The 24,907-nt window shown below is 47.1% G+C and overlaps 1 protein-coding gene across 16 annotated transcripts in view; it reads right to left on the bottom strand.

Moving 5' to 3' along the window:
- LOC129856856 (protein MTSS 1-like) overlaps nt 1-24,907 on the bottom strand; it is a 209,358-nt gene that overhangs the window by 59,481 nt on the left and 124,970 nt on the right. For 12 of the 16 annotated variants that reach the window (XM_055924574.1, XM_055924584.1, XM_055924580.1 and 9 more), the window contains 3 exons: nt 6,561-6,645; nt 4,725-4,816; nt 2,665-2,739 (listed from right to left, as the gene is read on the bottom strand). In XM_055924574.1, coding sequence (XP_055780549.1) covers nt 2,665-2,739; nt 4,725-4,816; nt 6,561-6,645 — 252 coding nt within the window. Of the gene's footprint in view, nt 1-2,664; nt 2,740-2,882; nt 2,916-3,098; nt 3,126-3,383; nt 3,417-4,724; nt 4,817-6,560; nt 6,646-24,907 lie in introns of those variants that run through there. The other 4 variants (XM_055924587.1, XM_055924590.1, XM_055924588.1 and 1 more) reach the window with 3 other exon arrangements.

Genomic DNA, 24,907 nt, shown 5'->3' with positions numbered 1-24,907 from the left:
CCATGCTAGATGTCCAGTAATGTTTACCATGCTAGATGTCCAGTAATGTTTACCATGCTAGATGTCCAGTAATGTTTACCATGCTAGATGTCCAGTAATGTTTACCATGCTAGATGTCCAGTAATGTTTACCATGCTAGATGTCCAGATTGTTAATCAGTGCTGGGGTAATGTTTACCATGAGATGCAGTGTCTTCGACCACTGCGCCACTTGGTGCACACTGCTAAATACTGCTCCTCTAGATAGGACATCTAATAACACTAGAATAAGAAGACCAGGTGCATACTGCTAAATACTGCTCCTCTAGATAGGACATCTAATAACACTAGAATAAGAAGACCAGGTGCATACTGCTAAATACTGCTCCTCTAGATAGGACATCTAATAACACTAGAATAAGAAGACCAAAGTCATACTGCTAAATACTGCTCCTCTAGACAAGACATCTAATAACACTAGAATAAGAAGACCAGGTGCATACTGCTAAATACTGCTCCTCTAGACAAGACATCTAATAACACTAGAATAAGAAGACCAGGTGCATACTGCTAAATACTGCTCCTCTAGATAGGACATCTAATAACACTAGAATAAGAAGACCAGGTGCATACTGCTAAATACTGCTCCTCTAGACAAGACATCTAATAACACTAGAATAAGATGACCAGGTGCATACTGCTAAATACTGCTCCTCTAGACAAGACATCTAATAACACTAGAATAAGAAGACCAGGTGCATACTGCTAAATACTGCTCCTCTAGACATCTAATAACACTAGAATAAGAAGACCAGGTGCATACTGCTAAATACTGCTCCTCTAGACAAGACATCTAATAACACTAGAATAAGAAGACCAGGTGCATACTGCTAAATACTGCTCCTCTAGATAGGACATCTAATAACACTAGAATAAGAAGACCAGGTGCATACTGCTAAATACTGCTCCTCTAGACAAGACATCTAATAACACTAGAATAAGAAGACCAGGTGCATACTGCTAAATACTGCTCCTCTAGACAAGACATCTAATAACACTAGAATAAGAAGACCAGGTGCATACTGCTAAATACTGCTCCTCTAGATAGGACATCTAATAACACTAGAATAAGAAGACCAGGTGCATACTGCTAAATACTGCTCCTCTAGACAAGACATCTAATAACACTAGAATAAGAAGACCAGGTGCATACTGCTAAATACTGCTCCTCTAGATATCTAACATCTAATAACACTAGAATAAGAAGACCAGGTGCATAATGCTAAATACTGCTCCATGGCAATACAACAGCCCAGTATTTGAGCTAAAGAAGTTTAAAAAAAAGTTGAAGTTCACTTTGAAAGCAGAAAATGCATGGATGTTTTGGTGCTTTCAAGACGGACATTTTGAAATTTCAACTGGACTTTAGTCACTGAAGATAACTGACAGCTTGAATGGGAGCTTCCCATAGATGCTCTCTCTCTCTCTGTCTATCTGTCTAGACACATATTGAACCTGTTCAATAGCGTCTCCATTTCCTTTCATGGTGCGCAGGCCTACACAAAGACTACACAAAGACCGACTGACTGCATGCGTATTCAACTGGGATGTGCTGTCCTACGTGGGGACGACACAAACTGATACTCAGTAATTGAGCGGAGAATCTGTTCCAAATGGCACCCTATTTCATATGTAGTGCACTTCTTTTGGGCCCTATAGACCCCGATCTAAAGTAGTGCCCTATAGTGGGAATAGGGTGCCATTTGGGAAACAGGCAGTGTCCTGGTTTCAGTATAATGACGGTCAATATGAGCTGATGTTGTTGTTTTCCCTCCATGTTTCCAGACATCATTTAGATAGATTCATCTGTACAGATGATATCTGACAATCCACAGAGTCTGACAGGGATCAGGAACATTCTTACATCACCAACATAAACCATAGCATAGAGGAAGGACATTCAGTAGGGAGGATGTTCAACTCAATGTTGCATGTCCATTTGCCTAAGCGTACGTAGAGATGATGTTCAGAGATGATAAAGGACCTAGAGATGTACTATATATAATGAAATGTTACGTAAATATGTACTGTGTTTTATACTGTAGAGTCCCTGAGTAGCCTCATTGACGTTCAACTCTATTTTCTTTAGACTACATGGAATGTGTAGGTAATGACCTCAAGGGGAAACAACAGCCCGTAGAGGTACAGGGTTCATACTATACTTCATACAGCCAAGCCCACAGACATTATATGTATCCTACATATGTTGTCATAATTCTATTTGTATGGCACAGCCAGTAGAGAAGTGAAGCAGGATGGATGGATGAATGAATGAATGAATGAATGGATGGATGGATGGATGGATGGATGGATGGATGGATGGATGGATGGATGGATGGATGGATGGATGGATGGATGGATGGATGGATGGATGGATGGATGGATGGATGGATGGATGGATGGATGGATGGATGGATAGATAGATAGATAGATAGATAGATAGATAGATAGATAGATAGATAGATAGATAGATAGATAGATAGATAGATAGATAGATAGATAGATAGATAGATAGATAGATAGATAGATAGATAGATAGATAGATAGATAGATAGATAGATAGATAGATGGATAGATAGATAGATAGATAGATAGATAGATAGATAGATAGATAGATGGAGTCTACCTTTCTTTGCCTTCTTCTGTAGCTTCAGAGTGTCTAAAGACTTCTTCTTGATCTCACTCCGAACTTTCTTGTACTCTGTTGGGGGGGAAATGGGGTCAACATGTTGGAATGAGATGTTCGACGAGCAGGTGTCCACATACTTTTGGTCATGTAGTGTATATTACACTGGCTTGTAGTGTATGGTTATATTATTATATATCTATATGTTATGATGGTACCTTTAGCATGGTCCTTATCCAGAGTGTTGGTTCCTCTCTATATTATTTTATATCTATATGTTATGATGGTACCTTTAGCATGGTCCTTATCCAGAGTGTTGGTTCCTCTCTATATTATTATATATCTATATGTTATGATGGTACCTTTAGCATGGTCCTTATCCAGAGTGTTGGTTCCTCTCTATATTATTATATATCTATATGTTATGATGATACCTTTAGCATGGTCCTTATCCAGTGTATTGGTTCCCCTCTATATTATTATATATCTATATGTTATGATGGTACCTTTAGCATGGTCCTTATCCAGAGTGTTGGTTCCTCTCTATATTATAATATATCTATATGTTATGATGATACCTTTAGCATGGTCCTTATCCAGAGTGTTGGTTCCTCTCTATATTATTATATATCTATATGTTATGGTACCTTTAGCATGGTCCTCATCCAGTGTGTTGGTTCCTCTCTATATTATTATATATCTATATGTTATGATGGTACCTTTAGCATGGTCCTTATCCAGTGTGTTGGTTCCTCTCTATATTATTATATATCTATATGTTATGATGATACCTTTAGCATGGTCCTTATCCAGAGTGTTGGTTCCTCTCTATATATCTATATGTTATGGTACCTTTAGCATGGTCCTCATCCAGTGTGTTGGTTCCTCTCTATATTATTATATATCTATATGTTATGATGGTACCTTTAGCATGGTCCTTATCCAGAGTGTTGGTTCCTCTCTATATTATTATATATCTATATGTTATGATACCTTTAGCATGGTCCTTATCCAGAGTGTTGGTTCCTCTCTATATTATTATATATCTATATGTTATGATGGTACCTTTAGCATGGTCCTTATCCAGAGTGTTGGTTCCTCTCTATATATCTATATGTTATGGTACCTCTAGCATGGTCCTCATCCAGTGTGTTGGTTCCTCTCTATATTATTATATATCTATATGTTATGATGGTACCTTTAGCATGGTCCTTATCCAGTGTGTTGGTTCCTCTCTATATTATTATATATCTATATGTTAGGATGGTACCTTTAGCATGGTCCTTATCCAGAGTGTTGGTTCCTCTCTATATTATTATATATCTATATGTTATGATGGTACCTTTAGCAAGGTCCTTATCCAGAGTGTTGGTTCCTCTCTATATTATTATATATCTATATGTTATGATGGTACCTTTAGCAAGGTCCTTATCCAGAGTGTTGGTTCCTCTCTATATTATTATATATCTATATGTTATGATACCTTTAGCATGGTCCTTATCCAGTGTGTTGGTTCTTCTCTATATTATTATACATCTACAGTATATGTTATGGTACCTTTAGCATGGTCCTTATCCAGTGTGTTGGTTCCTCTCTATATTATTATATATCTATATGTTATGATGATACCTTTAGCATGGTCCTTATCCAGTGTGTTGGTTCCTCTCTATATTATTATATATCTATATGTTATGATGGTACCTTTAGCATGGTCCTTATCCAGAGTGTTGGTTCCTCTCTATATTATTATATATCTATATGTTATGATGGTACCTTTAGCAAGGTCCTTATCCAGAGTGTTGGTTCCTCTCTATATTATTATATATCTACATGTTATGATACCTTTAGCATGGTCCTTATCCAGTGTGTTGGTTCTTCTCTATATTATTATATATCTACAGTATATGTTATGGTACCTTTAGCATGGTCCTTATCCAGAGTGTTGGTTCCTCTCTATATTATAATATATCTATATGTTATGATGGTACCTTTAGCATGGTCCTTATCCAGAGTGTTGGTTCCTCTCTATATTATTATATATCTATATGTTATGATGGTACCTTTAGCATGGTCCTTATCCAGAGTGTTGGTTCCTCTCTTCCACTCCTCCATCTGATCCTGTAGAGGGTTGATCATGCAGTCCATGAAAGCCCTGCAGGTCACAGCAACCACAAAGGTGAGAAACATTAGAAATCCAGTATTATGTATTAGGATCTCTCCTAGCCCACCAAAAGGCTAGTCTTTCAGTAGAGCGGGGCATAGTGGTGATGAGGGGGCGGGGCATAGTGGTGATGAGGGGGTGGGGCAGAGTGGTGATGAGGGGGCGGGGCATAGCGGTAATGAGGGGCGGGACATAGTGGTGATGAGGGGGCGGGACATAGTGGTGACGAGGGGGTGGGGCAGAGCGGTGACGAGGGGGCGGGGCATAGTGGTGATGAGGGGCGGGGCATAGTGGTGATGAGGGGACGGGGCATAGTGGTGATGAGGGGACGGGGCATAGTGGTTATGAGGGGCGGGGCATAGTGGTGATGAGGGGACGGGGCATAGTGGTTATGAGGGTCGGGGCATAGCGGTAATGATGGGTGGGGCATAGTGGTGATGAGGGGGCGGGGCATAGTGGTGATGAGGGGGTGGGGCATAGTGGTGATGAGGGGGTGGGGCATAGTGGTGATGAGGGGGTGGGGCAGAGCGGTGACGAGGGGGTGGGGCAGAGCGGTGACGAGGGGGTGGGGCAGAGCGGTGACAAGGGGGTGGGGCAGAGCGGTGACGAGGGGGCGGGGCATAGTGGTGATGAGGGGACGGGGCATAGTGGTTATGAGGGGCGGGGCATAGTGGTGATGAGGGGACGGGGCATAGTGGTTATGAGGGGCGGGGCATAGTGGTGATGAGGGGACGGGCATAGTGGTAATGATGGGTGGGGCATAGTGGTGATGAGGGGCGAGGCATAGCGGTAATAAGGGGTGGGGCATAGTGGTGATGAGGGGCGGGGCATAGTGGTAATGAGGGGCGGGGCATAGTGGTGATGAGGGGGGCGGTGCATAGTGGTGTTGAGGGGACGGGGCATAGCGGTGATGAAGGGCGGGGCATATCGGTAATGAGGGGCGGGGCATAGTGGTGTTGAGGGGACGGGGCATAGCGGTGATGAGGGGCGGGGCATAGCGGTAATGAGGGGCGGGGCATAGCGGTGATGAGGGGCGGGGCATAGCGGTGATGAGGGGCGGGGAATAGTGGTGCTGAGGGGCCGGGCATAGCGGTGATGAGGAGGCGGGGCATAGCGGTGATGAGGAGGCGGGGCATAGTGGTGATGTGAACCAGACAGCTGAGACTAATATAACACCCTGGACTCTCTGGTCTGGACACATGTCAGAGACACAGCCAGACAGCGTGTGTGTTTTTCATTTATGTGTCTGTTTGTGTGTGTGTGTGTGTGTGTGTGTGTGTGTGTGTGTGTGTGTGTGTGTGTAGCTAGGCTTGACCACAGGCACCTAGGTTTACTACTGCACACTGTCACAGCCATGGAGACGCAAGAAGAATTTCTCCAAAATGCCTTGAAGAAATTAGAGATCCCCCTGTGTGACTGTGTGTGTGTGTGACTGTGTGTCGTGGACCAGACATGCCCCTGAGACAGTGGAATGCTGGGAAAGAGTAGAATCGGCTGAGCTGGGTGACATTCTACAGATTCATCAGTAATGTCTCACTTTAACGACACTGTTACACACACACACACACACACACACACACACACACACACACACACACACACACACACACACACACACACACACACACACACACACACACACACACACTTCTTAATTTCGTTCAAAGTGACATGTATTACAAATCAATGGCAAATGATGGTCTAGTAGTGTCATTGTAAATGAGAACATCCTTACATTGAAAAGTCTCTGAGCTTGGCCTCGATGCTTCTGTGTCTCATACACATCCTGGTTAGAGCTGAACCAATGTCCCTGGTGCCTCCTGTAACACACAAACAATACATCCTGGTTAGAGCTGAACCAATGTCCCTGGTGCCTCCTGTAACACACAAACAATACATCCTGGTTAGAGCTGAACCAATCAGCATAGGAAACTTCACATAATGATTAAACCTTTATTTTGACAGGAAAGTCATACTGAGTCTATTGTCTCTTTTTCAGATGAGCCCTGCATAAATACATCAAACATAAATACAACATACAATATACACAAACCACAAAACGAAATAAGAAAAACAGACCCATTTATCAACATAGAGGTCTCTGATCATTACTCATTTCATTTCAGAGAGCTCTGTAAGTTGTTCCACATAAATGGCACAACAAAAAATCTAAAAGTAGCTTTACCCAACTCTGTGGAGACCGAAGGGGCCACCAGTGTTATCCAAGCCTGAGACCGGGTTTGGTAATTAATGATGATAGATAAATAGGACGTTTCTGCATGAGTGCTTTGTAAATAAACAGTAGAGAACGCTGCTCTCTCCTTACATACAAAGAGGCCCAACTCACTTTTTGATACAAAACACAATGGTGAGTTCTAACATCACCACCAGTAATACACCTAAAGGCCCAATGAGGGAGAGGACAGGCCTGGCTATCTGCCAGGTAACCAAGGCTATCTGCAAGGGAACCAAGGCTATCTGCTAGGGTACCAAGGCCATCTGCTAGGGCACCAAGGCCATCTGCTAGGGCACCAAGGCTATCTGCCAGGGTACCGAGGCTATCTGCCAGGGCACCGAGGCTATCTGCTAGGGTACCAAGGCTATCTGCTAGGGCACCAAGGCTATCTGCTAGGGCACCAAGGCTATCTGCTAGGGCACCAAGGCTATCTGCTAGGGCACCAAGGCTATCTGCTAGGGCACCAAGGCTATCTGCTAGGGCACCAAGGCTATCTGCTAGGGCACCAAGGCTATCTGCTAGGGCACCAAGGCTATCTGCTAGGGCACCAAGGCTATCTGCTAGGGCACCAAGGCTATCTGCTAGGGCACCAAGGCTATCTGCTAGGGTACCAAGGCTATCTGCTAGGGCACCAAGGCTATCTGCTAGGGTACCAAGGCTATCTGCTAGGGCACCAAGGCTATCTGCTAGGGTACCAAGGCTATCTGCTAGGGCACCAAGGCTATCTGCTAGGGCACCAAGGCTATCTGCTAGGGCACCAAGGCTATCTGCTAGGGCACCAAGGCTATCTGCTAGGGCACCAAGGCTATCTGCTAGGGCACCAAGGCTATCTGCTAGGGTACCAAGGCTATCTGCTAGGGCACCAAGGCTATCTGCTAGGGTACCAAGGCTATCTGCTAGGGCACCAAGGCTATCTGCTAGGGCACCAAGGCTATCTGCTAGGGCACCAAGGCTATCTGCTAGGGTACCAAGGCTATCTGCTAGGGCACCAAGGCTATCTGCTAGGGCACCAAGGCTATCTGCTAGGGCACCAAGGCTATCTGCTAGGGTACCAAGGCTATCTGCTAGGGCACCAAGGCTATCTGCTAGGGCACCAAGGCTATCTGCTAGGGCACCAAGGCTATCTGCTAGGGCACCAAGGCTATCTGCTAGGGCACCAAGGCTATCTGCTAGGGCACCAAGGTTATCTGCTAGGGTACCAAGGCTATCTGCTAGGGCACCAAGGCTATCTGCTAGGGCACCAAGGCTATCTGCTAGGGCACCAAGGCTATCTGCTAGGGTACCAAGGCTATCTGCTAGGGCACCAAGGCTATCTGCTAGGGCACCAAGGCTATCTGCTAGGGCACCAAGGCTATCTGCTAGGGTACCAAGGCTATCTGCTAGGGCACCAAGGCTATCTGCTAGGTAACCAAGGCTATCTGCTAGGGCACCAAGGCTATCTGCTAGGTAACCAAGGCTATCTGCAAGGGAACCAAGGCTATCTGCCAGGTAACCAAGGCAATCTGCCAGGTAACCAAGGCTATCTGCTAGGGCACCAAGGCTATCTGCCAGGTAACCAAGGCTATCTGCAAGGGAACCAAGGCTATCTGCTAGGTAACCAAGGCTATCTGCTAGGGTACCAAGGCCATCTGCCAGGTAACCAAGGCTATCTGCTAGGGCACCAAGGCTATCTGCTAGGGTACCAAGGCTATCTGCCAGGTAACCAAGGCCATCTGCTAGGGAACCAAGGCTATCTGCTAGGGCACCAAGGCTATCTGCTAGGGCACCAAGGCTATCTGCTAGGGCACCAAGGCTATCTGCTAGGGTACCAAGGCTATCTGCTAGGGCACCAAGGCTATCTGCTAGGGTACCAAGGCTATCTGCTAGGGCACCAAGGCTATCTGCTAGGGTACCAAGGCCATCTGCTAGGGCACCAAGGCCATCTGCTAGGGCACCAAGGCTATCTGCTAGGGTACCAAGGTCATCTGCTAGGGCACCAAGGCTATCTGCTAGGGTACCAAGGCTATCTGCTAGGGTACCAAGGCTATCTGCCAGGTAACCAAGGCTATCTGCTAGGGCACCAAGGCCATCTGCTAGGGTACCAAGGCTATCTGCTAGGTAACCAAGGCTATCTGCTAGGGCACCAAGGCTATCTGCTAGGGCACCAAGGCTATCTGCTAGGGCACCAAGGCTATCTGCTAGGGCACCAAGGCCATCTGCTAGGGCACCAAGGCTATCTGCGAGGGCACCAAGGCTATCTGCGAGGGCACCAAGGCTATCTGCTAGGGCACCAAGGCTATCTGCTAGGGCACCAAGGCTATCTGCTAGGGCACCAAGGCTATCTGCGAGGGCACTAAGGCTATCTGCTAGGGCACCAAGGCTTTCTCCGAGGGCACCAAGGCTATCTGCTAGGGCACCAAGGCTATCTGCTAGGGCACCAAGGCTATCTGCTAGGGCACCAAGGCTATCTGCGAGGGCACCAAGGCTATCTGCTAGGGCACCAAGGCTATCTGCTAGGTAACCAAGGCTATCTGCTAGGGCACCAAGGCTATCTGCTAGGGCACCAAGGCTATCTGCTAGGGCACCAAGGCTATCTGCGAGGGCACCAAGGCTATCTGCTAGGGCACCAAGGCTATCTGCTAGGGTACCAAGGCTATCTGCTAGGGCACCAAGGCTATCTGCTAGGGCACCAAGGCTATCTGCTAGGGCACCAAGGCTATCTGCTAGGGTACCAAGGCTATCTGCTAGGGCACCAAGGCTATCTGCTAGGGCACCAAGGCTATCTGCTAGGGTACCAAGGCTATCTGCTAGGGCACCAAGGCTATCTGCTAGGGCACCAAGGCTATCTGCTAGGGCACCAAGGCTATCTGCTAGGGTACCAAGGCTATCTGCTAGGGCACCAAGGCTATCTGCTAGGGCACCAAGGCTATCTGCTAGGGCACCAAGGCTATCTGCTAGGGTACCAAGGCTATCTGCTAGGGCACCAAGGCTATCTGCTAGGGCACCAAGGCTATCTGCTAGGGCACCAAGGCTATCTGCTAGGGCACCAAGGCTATCTGCTAGGGTACCAAGGCTATCTGCTAGGGCACCAAGGCTATCTGCTAGGGCACCAAGGCTATCTGCTAGGGCACCAAGGCTATCTGCTAGGGCACCAAGGCTATCTGCTAGGGCACCAAGGCTATCTGCTAGGGCACCAAGGTTATCTGCTAGGGCACCAAGGCTATCTGCTAGGGCACCAAGGCTATCTGCTAGGGCACCAAGGCTATCTGCTAGGGTACCAAGGCTATCTGCTAGGGCACCAAGGCTATCTGCTAGGGCACCAAGGCTATCTGCTAGGGCACCAAGGCTATCTGCTAGGGTACCAAGGCTATCTGCTAGGGCACCAAGGCTATCTGCTAGGGCACCAAGGCTATCTGCTAGGGCACCAAGGCTATCTGCTAGGGCACCAAGGCTATCTGCTAGGGCACCAAGGCTATCTGCTAGGGCACCAAGGCTATCTGCTAGGGCACCAAGGCTATCTGCTAGGGCACCAAGGCTATCTGCTAGGTAACCAAGGTTATGTGCATCTCAGTGCTAGAGGCGTCACTACGCCACTTGTTCGATTCCAGGCTGTATCACAACCGGCTGTGATTGGGAGTCCCATAGGGCGGCGCACAATTGGCCCAGCGTCGTCTGTGTTTGGTCGGGGTAGGCCGCCATTGTAGATAAGAATTTGTTCTTAACTGACTTGCCGAGTTAAATAAAGGTTAAAATGACAAAATTAAAATCAGCATAAAGGTTACTCACTGTAATGCCCTACAAGGCAGGTTTCATTTGCTCTTGGCAAGCCTTACAGCCTCTATGCCTGGGCTCAAAACGCCACACCGCTACGACTGACTAATCTGATAGGAGATTCATTAGAAATTAAAAGGCCTTTTTACAAATCACTTCCTCTGGTTTAAAGAGCTGTTAATGCTTATTAACGCTGCAGCGTCTCATTTAACACACAGCCTGGATGAAGGACAGACAGACAGACAGCCTGGATGAAGGACAGACAGACAGACAGACAGACAGACAGACAGACAGACAGACAGACAGACAGACTGGATGAAGGACAGACAGACAGACAGACAGACAGCCTGGATGAAGGACAGACAGACAGCCACACAGCCTGGATGAAGGAAAGACAGACAGACAGACAGACAGCCTGGATGAAGGACAGACAGACAGACAGACAGACAGACAGACAGACAGACAGACAGACAGACAGACTGGATGAAGGACAGACAGACAGACAGACAGACAGCCTGGATGAAGGACAGACAGACAGCCACACAGCCTGGATGAAGGAAAGACAGACAGACAGACAGACAGCCTGGATGAAGGACAGACAGACAGACGTGTGTGTACAGTGTGTGTACAGTTGGTGTGTGTTCCTGTCTGTGTTTAGCTGGGCACGTGGTTCATGTATCCACGCCCAGGCCGTGGCAGTAAAGCCTCACCAGAACCCTACAACCAGCTGGGGCCTCCTCTAGACCAGTCAACACTCCAAGCCAGACGAGACGCTTGACATTGACTGGCAGGACCATTGTCTGTCCTCAGTGTCCTGCCCAGTGTGACTGAAGGTCTGTTCTGTTTAACCCTGCATGGAGCAGACTGCTCTACTGTGGAATGAATGAACAGCTCTGCAGGACGCGACTTCAAAATCACTTCCAGAAACTCACTGAGACCTACTGCTTTTGTTGGAGCTTGTATGGTAGTGGGTGGGGGTGGAGGGTGATTTGTTAACAGCTTATAATAACCCCACAATAACCCATCTAGACCCCTTGAAACAGGGTTGGATCTTAGCCCCCTTGATACAGGGTTGGATCTTAGACCCCTTGATACAGGGTTGGATCTTAGACCCCTTGATACAGGGTTGGATCTTAGCCCCCTTGAAACAGGGTTGGATCTTAGTCCCCTTGATACAGGGTTGGATCTTAGCCCCCTTGATACAGGGTTGGATCTTAGCCCCCTTGATACAGGGTTGGATCTTAGCCCCCTTGATACAGGGTTGGATTTTAGACCCCTTGATACAGGGTTGGATCTTAGACCCCTTGAAACAGGGTTGGATCTTAGACCCCTTGATACAGGGTTGGATCTTAGACCCCTTGATACAGGGTTGGATCTTAGCCCCCTTGATACAGGGTTGGATCTTAGACCCCTTGATAAAGGGTTGGATCTTAGACCCCTTGAAACAGGGTTGGATCTTAGCCCCCTTGATACAGGGTTGGATATTAGACCCCTTGACACAGGGTTGGATATTAGACCCCTTGAGACAGGGTTGGATCTTAGACCCCTTGATACAGGGATGGATCTTAGCCCCCTTGAAACAGGGTTGGATCTTAGACCCCTTGAAACAGGGTTGGATCTTAGACCCCTTGAAACAGGGTTGGATCGTAGCCCTCTTGGTACAGGGTTGGATCTTAGACCCCTTGAAACAGGGTTGGATCTTAGACCCCTTGATACAGGGTTGGATCTTAGACCCCTTGATACAGGGTTGGATATTAGACCGCTTGAAACAGGGTTGGATCTTAGACCCCTTGAAACAGGGTTGGATATTAGACCCCTTGATACAGGGATGGATCTTAGACCCCTTGATACAGGGATGGATCTTAGCCCCCTTGAAACAGGGTTGGATCTTAGACCCCTTGGTACAGGGTTGGATCTTAGACCCCTTGATACAGGGATGGATCTTAGACCCCTTGAAACAGGGTTGGATATTAGACCCCTTGAAACAGGGTTGGATCTTAGACCCCTTGGTAGAGGGATGGATCTTAGCCCCCTTGAAACAGGGTTGGATCTTAGACCCCTTGGTAGAGGGATGGATCTTAGCCCCCTTGAAACAGGGTTGGATCTTAGCCCCCTTGAAACAGGGTTGGATCTTAGCCCCCTTAGTACAGGGTTGGATCTTAGACCCCTTGATAGAGGGATGGATCTTAGACCCCTTGAAACAGGGTTGGATCTTAGACCCCTTAGTACAGGGTTGGATCTTAGACCCCTTGAAACAGGGTTGGATCTTAGACCCCTTGGTAGAGGGTTGGATCTTAGACCCCTTGAAACAGGGTTGGATCTTAGACCCCTTGGTACAGGGTTGGATCTTAGACCCCTTGGTACAGGGTTGGATCTTAGACCCCTTGGTACAGGGTTGGATCTTAGACCCCTTGATACAGGGTTGGATCTTAGCCCCCTTGAAACAGGGTTGGATCTTAGACCCCTTGATACAGGGTTGGATCTTAGACCCCTTGATACAGGGTTGGATCTTAGGCCTCTTGATACAGGGTTGGATCTTAGACCCCTTGGTACAGGGTTGGATCTTAGGCCTCTTGATACAGAGGTTGGATTTGGCGGGTTGTAGCCAGAAAATGCATCTGTGTTTGGGTCTTAGGCCTTACGAATGTCAGGGGCCGTTCAGATAGAATTGGAGTAGAGACAACGTCCAGAAGAAGAGTTTAAACTCGGGTTGGGCAGGATCCAGATTTTTATACTGTTCTTGTACCATACCGGGGTATACGGCATTACCGGCAGTGCACACAAGGGGTTTGATTTCTTTTCAAACATACGCTAGCTAAACGCTAACAAAGTACTAGCAAATTCCATAGAATTCTATTGCGGGGGCCTCCCGGGTGGCGCAGTGGTCTAGGGCACTGCATCGCAGCGCTAGCTGTGCCACCAGAGTCTCTGGGTTCGCGCCCAGGCTCTGTCGCAGCCGGCCGCGACCGGGAGGTCCGTGGGGCGACGCACAATTGGCCTAGCGTCGTCCGGGTTAGGGAGGGTTTGGCCGGTAGGGATATCCTTGTCTCATCGCGCTCCAGCGACTCCTGTGGCGGGCTGGGCGCAGTGCGCGCTAACCAAGAGGGCCAGGTACACGGTGTTTCCTCCGACACATTGGTGCGGCTGGCTTCCGGGTTGCGCGCTGTGTTGAGAAGCAGTGCGGCTTGGTTGGTTTGTGCTTCGGAGGACGCATGGCTTTCGACCTTCGTCTCTCCCGAGCCCGTACGGGAGTTGTAGCGATGAGACAAGATAGTAATTACTAGCAATTGGATACCACGAAAATTGGGGAGAAAAGGGGGTAAAAAAAAAAAAACATTTCTATTGCGGATGCGAGCTAAATGCTAACAAGCAAATTCCCATAGCGGACCTTAGCTAAATGCTAACAAGCACAAGCTAATTGGAAGGACAAACAACCGAGCTCATAAAGTTATACAACTATCTCAAAAGGCTGCTCACAGTTTGCTGAATGCACAAAACAATATTAGACAGTAGGGACCTGGATCCAGGAGGGGATTGGTTGTCTCTGCTTTAACTAATACGCTTGAGTTTGCAAGCTAGCCACTTAGCAAACAAACCAAATGCATAGCTGGAGCCCTGGAGAGAATTGATTTGGCACATCTTAGCTAGTTAAACTTATAAAATATTTAGCTGGCAAACATTAGTAGTGAATTTCAAGTGTAACCTGATCACCTCTTTTGCGCTGCACAACATTGGGTTGTCACGTCACAAAGCTTCCGTTTGCTCTGTGTTACTAAACAAACATACACTATGTATACAAAAGTATGTGGACACCCCTTCAAATTCCAAACTGCAACGTCAGCACAATAACTGTTCGTCGGGAGCTTCATGAAATGGGTTTCCATGGCAGAGCAGCCGCATTCAAGCCTAAGATCACCATGCGTAATGCCAAGCGTCGGCTGGAATGGTGTAAAGCTCGCCACCATTGGACTCTGGAGCAGTGTGAAACGCATTCTCTGGAGTAATGAATCACACTTCCCCATCTGCCAACTGTAAAGTTTGGTGGAGGAGGAATAATGGTCTGGGGCTGTTTTTCATGGTTCATGCTCGGCCCCGTCGTTTCCTGTGAATGGATATAGCATACAATGACATTCTAGATGATTCTGTGCTTCCAACTTTGTGGCAACTGTTTGGTGAAGGCCCTTTCCTGTTTCAGCATGACAATGCCCCCCTGCACAAAGCGAGGTCCATACAGAAATGGTTTGTTGAGATCGTTGTCGGAAGAACTTGACTGGCCTGCACAGAGCCCTGACCTCAACCCCATCAAACTCCTTTGGGATGAATTGGAACGTCGACTGTGAGCCAGGAGGCCTAATCGCCCGACATCAGTGCCCGACCTCACTAATGCTCGTTGCCGAATGTAAGCAAGTCCCCACAGCAATGTTCCAACATCTCGTAGGAAAGCCTTCCCAGAAGAGTGGAGGCTGTTATAGCAGCGAAGGGGGGGACCAACTCCATATTAATGCAGATGATTTTGGAATGAGATGATGGACGAGCAGGTGTCCACATACTTTTGTTGTGTACCTCGGCATACTGAGGGAAGCCTAGTTTAAACACACTGCTACTGTGCTTGTAAAGACTTCAGACAAAACCACCGGCTTGACCAACCGTGTAATGAAACCCTTTCATGGTGCTCCAGTATAACGCAGTCTGAAACGCTACGGTGTGTTTACAGACACTTAAAATGACGGCAGAATACGGAAATGGACAAAGCCAGACGGCAACAGAAGCTCATAGATATCATTCAGTCTCACTTTTATGTTTATAAAAGAAGTGACTTTTCTCCTGAAATTAACTGGACAATATGTAAAGATAATGTAGAGTTAAATGTGACAAGATAGTTTCTCTCTGTTTTTCTTTCACAATCTCATTATCTTGACGACAAGGAGGTCAGTCTCTAGTCTCAGAAGAGCACTCTGTCTGTAACACGGAGTTGTGAACCCTGATTGTTTTCACTCAATCCCTCTCTGTCTCTCTCTCTCCCTCTGTCTGTCCGTCTGTCTCTCTCTCACCCCGTCTGTCCGTCTGTCTCTCTCTCACCCCGTCTGTCCGTCTGTCTCTCTGAACTAAAACCAGCAGCAGAACCCACAACCTAAGCTCCGCCTGAGACACAGTCCACCTCTTGTTTCTGGTTAAAATAAACGTACAGTCTACAGAGAAAGAGAGAGAGAGAGAGAGAGAGAGAGAGAGAGAGACACAGACAGAGAAAGGGAGAGAGAGAAGGGGAGAGACAGAGAGAGAATTTAATTGAGAGAGAGACACAGACACAGACAGAAAAAGGGAGAGAGATAATTGAATTGAGAGAGAGAGGGAGAAAGAGAATTGAATTGAGAGAGAGAGAGGACAGAGAGAGAGAGAAAGAGAGAGAGAGAGAGAGAGAGAGAGAGAGAGAGAAGGCAGAGAGAGAGAGAGAAGAGAGAGGGAGAGAGAGAGAAGGCAGAGAGAGAGAGAGAGAGAGAGAGAGAGAAGGCAGAGAGAGAGAGAGGAGAGAGAGAGAAGGCAGAGAGAGAGAGAGAGAGAGAGAGAGAGAAGGCAGAGAGAGAGAGAGAGAGAGAAGGCAGAGAGAGAGAGAGGAGAGAGAGAGAAGGCAGAGAGAGAGAGAGAGAGAGAGAGAGAGAGGGAGAGAGCTGTTTTTATTTGAGCCCCTTTATGAGTTGCTGTCACTTAACCCCCTTTCCCTCAGATTGACTAGCTGTTATTTGAGAGGGTGTGGTGGTCACCTCTCTTTCCCTCAGATTGACTAGTTCTTATTTGAGAGGGTGTGGTGGTCACCTCTCTTTACCTCAGATTGACTAGTTCTTATTTGAGAGGGTGTGGTGGTCACCTCTCTTTACCTCAGATTGACTAGTTCTTATTTGAGAGGGTGTGGTGGTCACCTCTCTTTCCCTCAGATTGACTAGTTCTTATTTGAGAGGGTGTGGTGGTCACCTCTCTTTACCTCAGATTGACTAGTCCTTATTTGAGAGGGTGTGGTGGTCACCTCTCTTTCCCTCAGATTGACTAGTTCTTATTTGAGAGGGTGTGGTGGTCACCTCTCTTTACCTCAGATTGACTAGTTCTTATTTGAGAGGGTGTGGTGGTCACCTCTCTTTACCTCAGATTGACTAGTTCTTATTTGAGAGGGTGTGGTGGTCACCTCTCTTTCCCTCAGATTGACTAGTCCTTATTTGAGAGGGTGTGGTGGTCACCTCTCTTTCCCTCAGATTGACTAGTTCTTATTTGAGAGGGTGTGGTGGTCACCTCGCTTTCCCTCAGATTGACTAGCTCTTATTTGAGAGGGTGTGGTGGTCACCTCTCTTTCCCTCAGATTGACTAGTTCTTATTTGAGAGGGTGTGGTGGTCACCTCTCTTTCCCTCAGATTGACTAGTTATTATTTGAGAGGGTGTGGTGGTCACCTCTCTTTACCTCAGATTGACTAGTTCTTATTTGAGAGGGTGTGGTGGTCACCTCTCTTTCCCTCAGATTGACTAGTTCTTATTTGAGAGGGTGTGGTGGTCACCTCTCTTTACCTCAGATTGACTAGTTCTTATTTGAGAGGGTGTGGTGGTCACCTCTCTTTCCCTCAGATTGACTAGTTCTTATTTGAGAGGGTGTGGTGGTCACCTCTCTTTCCCTCAGATTGACTAGTTCTTATTTGAGAGGGTGTGGTGGTCACCTCTCTTTACCTCAGATTGACTAGTTCTTATTTGAGAGGGTGTGGTGGTCACCTCTCTTTCCCTCAGATTGACTAGTTCTTATTTGAGAGGGTGTGGTGGTCACCTCTCTTTCCCTCAGATTGACTAGCTGTGATTTGAGAGGGTGTGGTGGCAGTAGGATATACAACCCTCCCTTTCATATCACACAGTCAGGAACAATAATACAACACAGACATATTGATTGCTGACTATGGTGACATTCATAGTGATACTGTTCCTATGGTGTGCCCTCCTGAACAGGACCCTGGAATAAGGAAGCTGCCCCAGACAGGGAAACCCAACCTGGGTAGGAGCTCTACTGATTGGCTGTAGAGGGGATGATCCACCTCCTCTGGTTCCAAAACCTCAGGTTCTTCACACATGATCCCTTCTTACATGAGAAGACATGCTTTCTGGCTGTCATGCTGACAGCTCTTCCTGTATAACAAGCCCAAGCCAGAGACAGTCTTCACAGTCACCATGACAGAAGACTTTGTTCATTCATGGTTGTTACATTTTTCTTCTCACCAAAACAAACAAGCATACCGTGAAAATAGCTTTCTTTAGTTCTACTGAAACAACCGCACTGATTCCAGCTTTAGAAGGAACAGAGAGGAACAGAGAGGTACAGAGAGGAACAGAGAGGTACAGAGAGGAACAGAGAGGTACAGAGAGGTACAGAGAGGAACAGAGAGGTACAGAGAGGTACAGAGAGGAACAGAGAGGTACAGAGAGGTACAGAGAGGAACAGAGAGGATCAGAGAGGATCAGAGAGGAACAGAGAGGTACAGAAAGGAACAAAGAGGAACAGAGAGGTACAGAGAGGTACAGAGAGGAACAGAGAGGAACAGAGAGGAACAGAGAGGTACAGAGAGGAACAGAGAGGTACAGAGAGGTACAGAGAGGAACAGAGAGGTACAGAGAGGAACAGAGAGGTACAGAGAGGAACAGAGAGGCACAGAGAGGTACAGAGAGGAACAGAGAGGTACAGAGAGGTACAGAGAGGTACAGAGAGGTACAGAGAGGTACAGAGAGGAACAGAGAGGATAAGAGAGGAACAGAGAGGTACAGAGAGGAACAGAGAGGTACAGAGAGGTACAGAGAGGTACAGAGAGGATCAGAGAGGAACAGAGAGGTACAGAGAGGTACAGAGAGGATCAGAGAGGTACAGAGAGGTACAGAGAGGTACAGAGAGGAACAGAGAGGATCAGAGAGGAACAGAGAGGTACAGAGAGGAACAGAGAGGTACAGAGAGGAACAGAGAGGTACAGAGAGGTACAGAGAGGTACAGAGAGGCTCAGAGAGGAACAGAGAGGTACAGAGAGGTACAGAGAGGTACAGAGAGGAACAGAGAGGAACAGAGAGGAGTAAAGTCTGGTGTTTCTCACGCCATCCGTTGGTTTGAGCCTTTAGCCAAGACAGCAGTGTGGAAGCTGGGCTCTAACCTCCACTATGATTGGCTGGTTCCCTTGGTAGACCGAGGCAGAATGTGTGTGTGTGTTAGAATGTGGTGGTTCTGCTCTCTTCGAGAGGGTTGCTCTGGGAGAGAAAACCTTGGCTCCCTTCTGTTTTACCACCAGTGAAACAGATGACATGGTGGCTGGCCTTGATGCTCCCCAGCTGAAATCAGCAGCACTCAGAGGCCGTGCTGAGACACGCTGAAACACCTCTTGGCCGTTACAAGAGGACATTATCACAGTCTAACGGAGAAGATCAACTGAACATAGATGGATTCTATGTACCATCCAATTCACTATCCTAAGTGACTGGTATTGAACTGGCACTTCAATTGAATGAATGAATGGTCCACAACCCTCCCCTCTGTCTGCTCTGTAGTCGACTCTGAGACCATTTCCTTCCATTGTCCAGAAACATTACGTCTCCTCCTTCCTCTCATTGGTTGACAGCGGTCAGTGAGGCCCTGGGAGTGTCAGTGTGGGAGTGTTCAGTCAACAGGTGTATAGCAGGATTAATAGTGGAGTCAGTGTGGGAGTGTTCAGTCAACAGGTGTATACCAGGGTTAATAGTGGAGTCAGTGTGGGAGTGTAACAGGTGTATAGCAGGGTTAATAGTGGAGTCAGTGTGGGAGTGTAACAGGTGTATAGCAGGGTTTATAGTGGAGTCAGTGTGGGAGTGTAACAGGTGTATAGCAGGGTTAATAGTGGAGTCAGTGTGGGAGTGTACAGTCAACAGGTGTATAGCAGGGTTAATAGTGGAGTCAGTGTGGGAGTGTACAGTCAACAGGTGTATACCAGGGTTAATAGTGGAGTCAGTGTGGGAGTGTAACAGGTGTATAGCAGGGTTAATAGTGGAGTCAGTGTGGGAGTGTAACAGGTGTATAGCAGGGTTAATAGTGGAGTCAGTGTGGGAGTGTAACAGGTGTATACCAGGGTTAATAGTGGAGTCAGTGTGGGAGTGTTCAGTTAACAGGTGTATAGCAGGGTTAATAGTGGAGTCAGTGTGGGAGTGTAACAGGTGTATAGCAGGGTTAATAGTGGAGTCAGTGTGGGAGTGTAACAGGTGTATACCAGGGTTAATAGTGGAGTCAGTGTGGGAGTGTAACAGGTGTATAGCAGAGTTAATAGTGGAGTCAGTGTGGGAGTGTAACAGGTGTATAGCAGGGTTAATAGTGGAGTCAGTGTGGGAGAGTTCAGTTAACAGGTGTATAGCAGGGTTAATAGTGGAGTCAGTGTGGGAGTGTAACAGGTGTATAGCAGGGTTAATAGTGGAGTCAGTGTGGGAGTGTAACAGGTGTATAGCAGGGTTAATAGTGGAGTCAGTGTGGGAGTGTAACAGTTGTATAGAAGGGTTAATAGTGGAGTCAGTGTGGGAGTGTAACAGGTGTATAGCAGGGTTAATAGTGGAGTCAGTGTGGGAGTGTAACAGGTGTATAGCAGGGTTAATAGTGGAGTCAGTGTGGGAGTGTAACAGGTGTATACCAGGGTTAATAGTGGAGTCAGTGTGGGAGTGTTCAGTCAACAGGTGTATACCAGGGTTAATAGTAGAGTCAGTGTGGGAGTGTTCAGTTAACAGGTGTATAGCAGGGTTAATAGTGGAGTCAGTATGGGAGTGTAACAGGTGTATAGCAGGGTTAATAGTGGAGTCAGTGTGGGAGTGTAACAGGTGTATAGCAGGGTTAATAGTGGAGTCAGTGTGGGAGTGTTCAGTCAACAGGTGTATACCAGGGTTAATAGTAGAGTCAGTGTGGGAGTGTTCAGTTAACAGGTGTATAGCAGGGTTAATAGTGGAGTCAGTGTGGGAGTGTAACAGGTGTATAGCAGGGTTAATAGTGGAGTCAGTGTGGGAGTGTAACAGGTGTATAGCAGGGTTAATAGTGGAGTCAGTGTGGGAGTGTAACAGGTGTATAGCAGGGTTAATAGTGGAGTCAGTGTGGGAGTGTAACAGGTGTATAGCAGGGTTAATAGTAGATTCAGTGTGGGAGTGTAACAGGTGTATAGCAGGGTTAATAGTGGAGTCAGTGGGGGAGAGTAACAGGTGTATACCAGGGTTAATAGTGGAGTCAGTGTGGGAGTGTACAGTTAACAGGTGTATAGCAGGGTTAATAGTGGAGTCAGTGTGGGAGTGTAACAGGTGTATAGCAGGGTTAATAGTGGAGTCAGTGTGGGAGAGTTCAGTTAACAGGTGTATAGCAGGGTTAATAGTGGAGTCAGTGTGGGAGTGTAACAGGTGTATAGCAGGGTTAATAGTGGAGTCAGTGTGGGAGTGTACAGTCAACAGGTGTATAGCAGGGTTAATAGTGGAGTCAGTGTGGGAGTGTACAGTCAACAGGTGTATAGCAGGGTTAATAGTGGAGTCAGTGTGGGAGTGTAACAGGTGTATAGCAGGGTTAATAGTGGAGTCAGTGTGGGAGTGTAACAGGTGTATAGCAGGGTTAATAGTGGAGTCAGTGTGGGAGTGTAACAGGTGTATACCAGGGTTAATAGTAGAGTCAGTGTGGGAGTGTAACAGGTGTATAGCAGGGTTAATAGTGGAGTCAGTGTGGGAGTGTAACAGGTGTATACCAGGGTTAATAGTGGAGTCAGTGTGGGAGTGTTCAGTTAACAGGTGTATAGCAGGGTTAATAGTGGAGTCAGTGTGGGAGTGTAACAGGTGTATAGCAGGGTTAATAGTGGAGTCAGTGTGGGAGTGTAACAGGTGTATACCAGGGTTAATAGTGGAGTCAGTGTGGGAGTGTAACAGGTGTATAGCAGGGTTAATAGTGGAGTCAGTGTGGGAGTGTAACAGGTGTATAGCAGGGTTAATAGTGGAGTCAGTGTGGGAGTGTAACAGGTGTATAGCAGGGTTAATAGTAGATTCAGTGTGGGAGTGTAACAGGTGTATAGCAGGGTTAATAGTGGAGTCAGTGTGGGAGTGTAACAGGTGTATAGCAGGGTTAATAGTGGAGTCAGTGTGGGAGTGTAACAGGTGTATAGCAGGGTTAATAGTGGAGTCAGTGTGGGAGTGTAACAGGTGTATAGCAGGGTTAATAGTGGAGTCAGTGTGGGAGAGTTCAGTTAACAGGTGTATAGCAGGGTTAATAGTGGAGTCAGTGTGGGAGTGTAACAGGTGTATAGCAGGGTTAATAGTGGAGTCAGTGTGGGAGTGTACAGTCAACAGGTGTATAGCAGGGTTAATAGTGGAGTCAGTGTGGGAGTGTAACAGGTGTATAGCAGGGTTAATAGTGGAGTCAGTGTGGGAGTGTAACAGGTGTATAGCAGGGTTAATAGTGGAGTCAGTGTGGGAGTGTAACAGGTGTATAGCAGGGTTAATAGTGGAGTCAGTGTGGGAGTGTAACAGGTGTATAGCAGGTTTAATAGTGGAGTCAGTGTGGGAGTGTAACAGGTGTATACCAGGGTTAATAGTGGAGTCAGTGTGGGAGTGTAACAGGTGTATAGCAGGGTTAATAGTGGAGTCAGTGTGGGAGTGTAACAGGTGTATAGCAGGGTTAATAGTAGATTCAGTGTGGGAGTGTAACAGGTGTATAGCAGGGTTAATAGTGGAGTCAGTGTGGGAGTGTAACAGGTGTATACCAGGGTTAATAGTGGAGTCAGTGTGGGAGTGTAACAGGTGTATAGCAGGGTTAATAGTGGAGTCAGTGTGGGAGTGTAACAGGTGTATACCAGGGTTAATAGTGGAGTCAGTGTGGGAGTGTTCAGTCAACAGGTGTATACCAGGGTTAATAGTAGAGTCAGTGTGGGAGTGTTCAGTTAACAGGTGTATAGCAGGGTTAATAGTGGAGTCAGTGTGGGAGTGTAACAGGTGTAGAGCAGGGTTAATAGTGGAGTCAGCGTAGGAGTGTACAGTCAACAGGTGTATACCAGGGTTAATAGTGGAGTCAGTGTGGGAGTGTAACAGGTGTATAGCAGGGTTAATAGTGGAGTCAGTGTGGGAGTGTAACAGGTGTATAGCAGGGTTAATAGTGGAGTCAGTGTGGGAGTGTAACAGGTGTATACCAGGGTTAATAGTGGAGTCAGTGTGGGAGTGTAACAGGTGTATAGCAGGGTTAATAGTGGAGTCAGTGTGGGAGTGTAACAGGTGTATAGCAGGGTTAATAGTAGATTCAGTGTGGGAGTGTAACAGGTGTATAGCAGGGTTAATAGTGGAGTCAGTGTGGGAGTGTAACAGGTGTATACCAGGGTTAATAGTGGAGTCAGTGTGGGAGTGTAACAGGTGTATAGCAGGGTTAATAGTGGAGTCAGTGTGGGAGTGTAACAGGTGTATAGCAGGGTTAATAGTGGAGTCAGTGTGGGAGAGTTCAGTTAACAGGTGTATAGCAGGGTTAATAGTGGAGTCAGTGTGGGAGTGTTCAGTTAACAGGTGTATAGCAGGGTTAATAGTGGAGTCAGTGTGGGAGTGTAACAGGTGTATAGCAGGGTTAATAGTGGAGTCAGTGTGGGAGTATAACAGGTGTATAGCAGGGTTAATAGTGGAGTCAGTGTGGGAGTGTAACAGGTGTATAGCAGGGTTAATAGTGGAGTCAACGTGGGAGTGTAACAGGTGTATAGCAGGGTTAATAGTGGAGTCAGTGTGGGAGTATAACAGGTGTATAGCAGGGTTAATAGTAGAGTCAGTGTGGGAGTGTAACAGGTGTATACCAGGGTTAATAGTAGAGTCAGTGTGGGAGTGTTCAGTTAACAGGTGTATACCAGGGTTAATAGTGGAGTCCGTGTGGGAGTGTAACAGGTGTATAGCAGGGTTAATAGTGGAGTCAGTGTGGGAGTGTAACAGGTGTATACCAGGGTTAATAGTAGAGTCAGTGTGGGAGTGTAACAGGTGTATACCAGGGTTAATAGAGGAGTCAGTGTGGGAGTGTACAGTCAACAGGTGTATACCAGGGTTAATAGTAGAGTCAGTGTGGGAGTGTTCAGTTAACAGGTGTATAGCAGGGTTAATAGTGGAGTCAGTGTGGGAGTGTAACAGGTGTATAGCAGGGTTAATAGTGGAGTCAGTGTGGGAGTGTAACAGGTGTATACCAGGGTTAATAGTGGAGTCAGTGTGGGAGTGTAACAGGTGTATAGCAGGGTTAATAGTGGAGTCAGTGTGGGAGTGTAACAGGTGTATAGCAGGGTTAATAGTGGAGTCAGTGTGGGAGTGTAACAGGTGTATACCAGGGTTAATAGTGGAGTCAGTGTGGGAGTGTAACAGGTGTATAGCAGGGTTAATAGTGGAGTCAGTGTGGGAGTGTAACAGGTGTATAGCAGGGTTAATAGTAGATTCAGTGTGGGAGTGTAACAGGTGTATAGCAGGGTTAATAGTGGAGTCAGTGTGGGAGTGTAACAGGTGTATACCAGGGTTAATAGTGGAGTCAGTGTGGGAGTGTAACAGGTGTATAGCAGGGTTAATAGTGGAGTCAGTGTGGGAGTGTAACAGGTGTTTAGCAGGGTTAATAGTGGAGTCAGTGTGGGAGTGTAACAGGTGTATAGCAGGGTTAATAGTGGAGTCAGTGTGGGAGTGTAACAGGTGTATACCAGGGTTAATAGTGGAGTCAGTGTGGGAGTGTAACAGGTGTATAGCAGGGTTAATAGTGGAGTCAGTGTGGGAGTGTAACAGGTGTATAGCAGGGTTAATAGTGGAGTCAGTGTGGGAGTGTAACAGGTGTATAGCAGGGTTAATAGTAGATTCAGTGTGGGAGTGTAACAGGTGTATAGCAGGGTTAATAGTGGAGTCAGTGTGGGAGTGTAACAGGTGTATAGCAGGGTTAATAGTGGAGTCAGTGTGGGAGTGTAACAGGTGTATAGCAGGGTTAATAGTGGAGTCAGTGTGGGAGTGTAACAGGTGTATAGCAGGGTTAATAGTGGAGTCAGTGTGGGAGAGTTCAGTTAACAGGTGTATAGCAGGGTTAATAGTGGAGTCAGTGTGGGAGTGTAACAGGTGTATAGCAG

The sequence above is a fragment of the Salvelinus fontinalis genome, chromosome 6, assembly GCF_029448725.1.
Source record: "Salvelinus fontinalis isolate EN_2023a chromosome 6, ASM2944872v1, whole genome shotgun sequence".
Taxonomy (NCBI): domain Eukaryota; kingdom Metazoa; phylum Chordata; class Actinopteri; order Salmoniformes; family Salmonidae; genus Salvelinus; species Salvelinus fontinalis.
The sequence above is the reverse complement of the archived record's forward strand: the minus strand, read 5'-3'. Positions and strand labels throughout refer to the sequence as shown.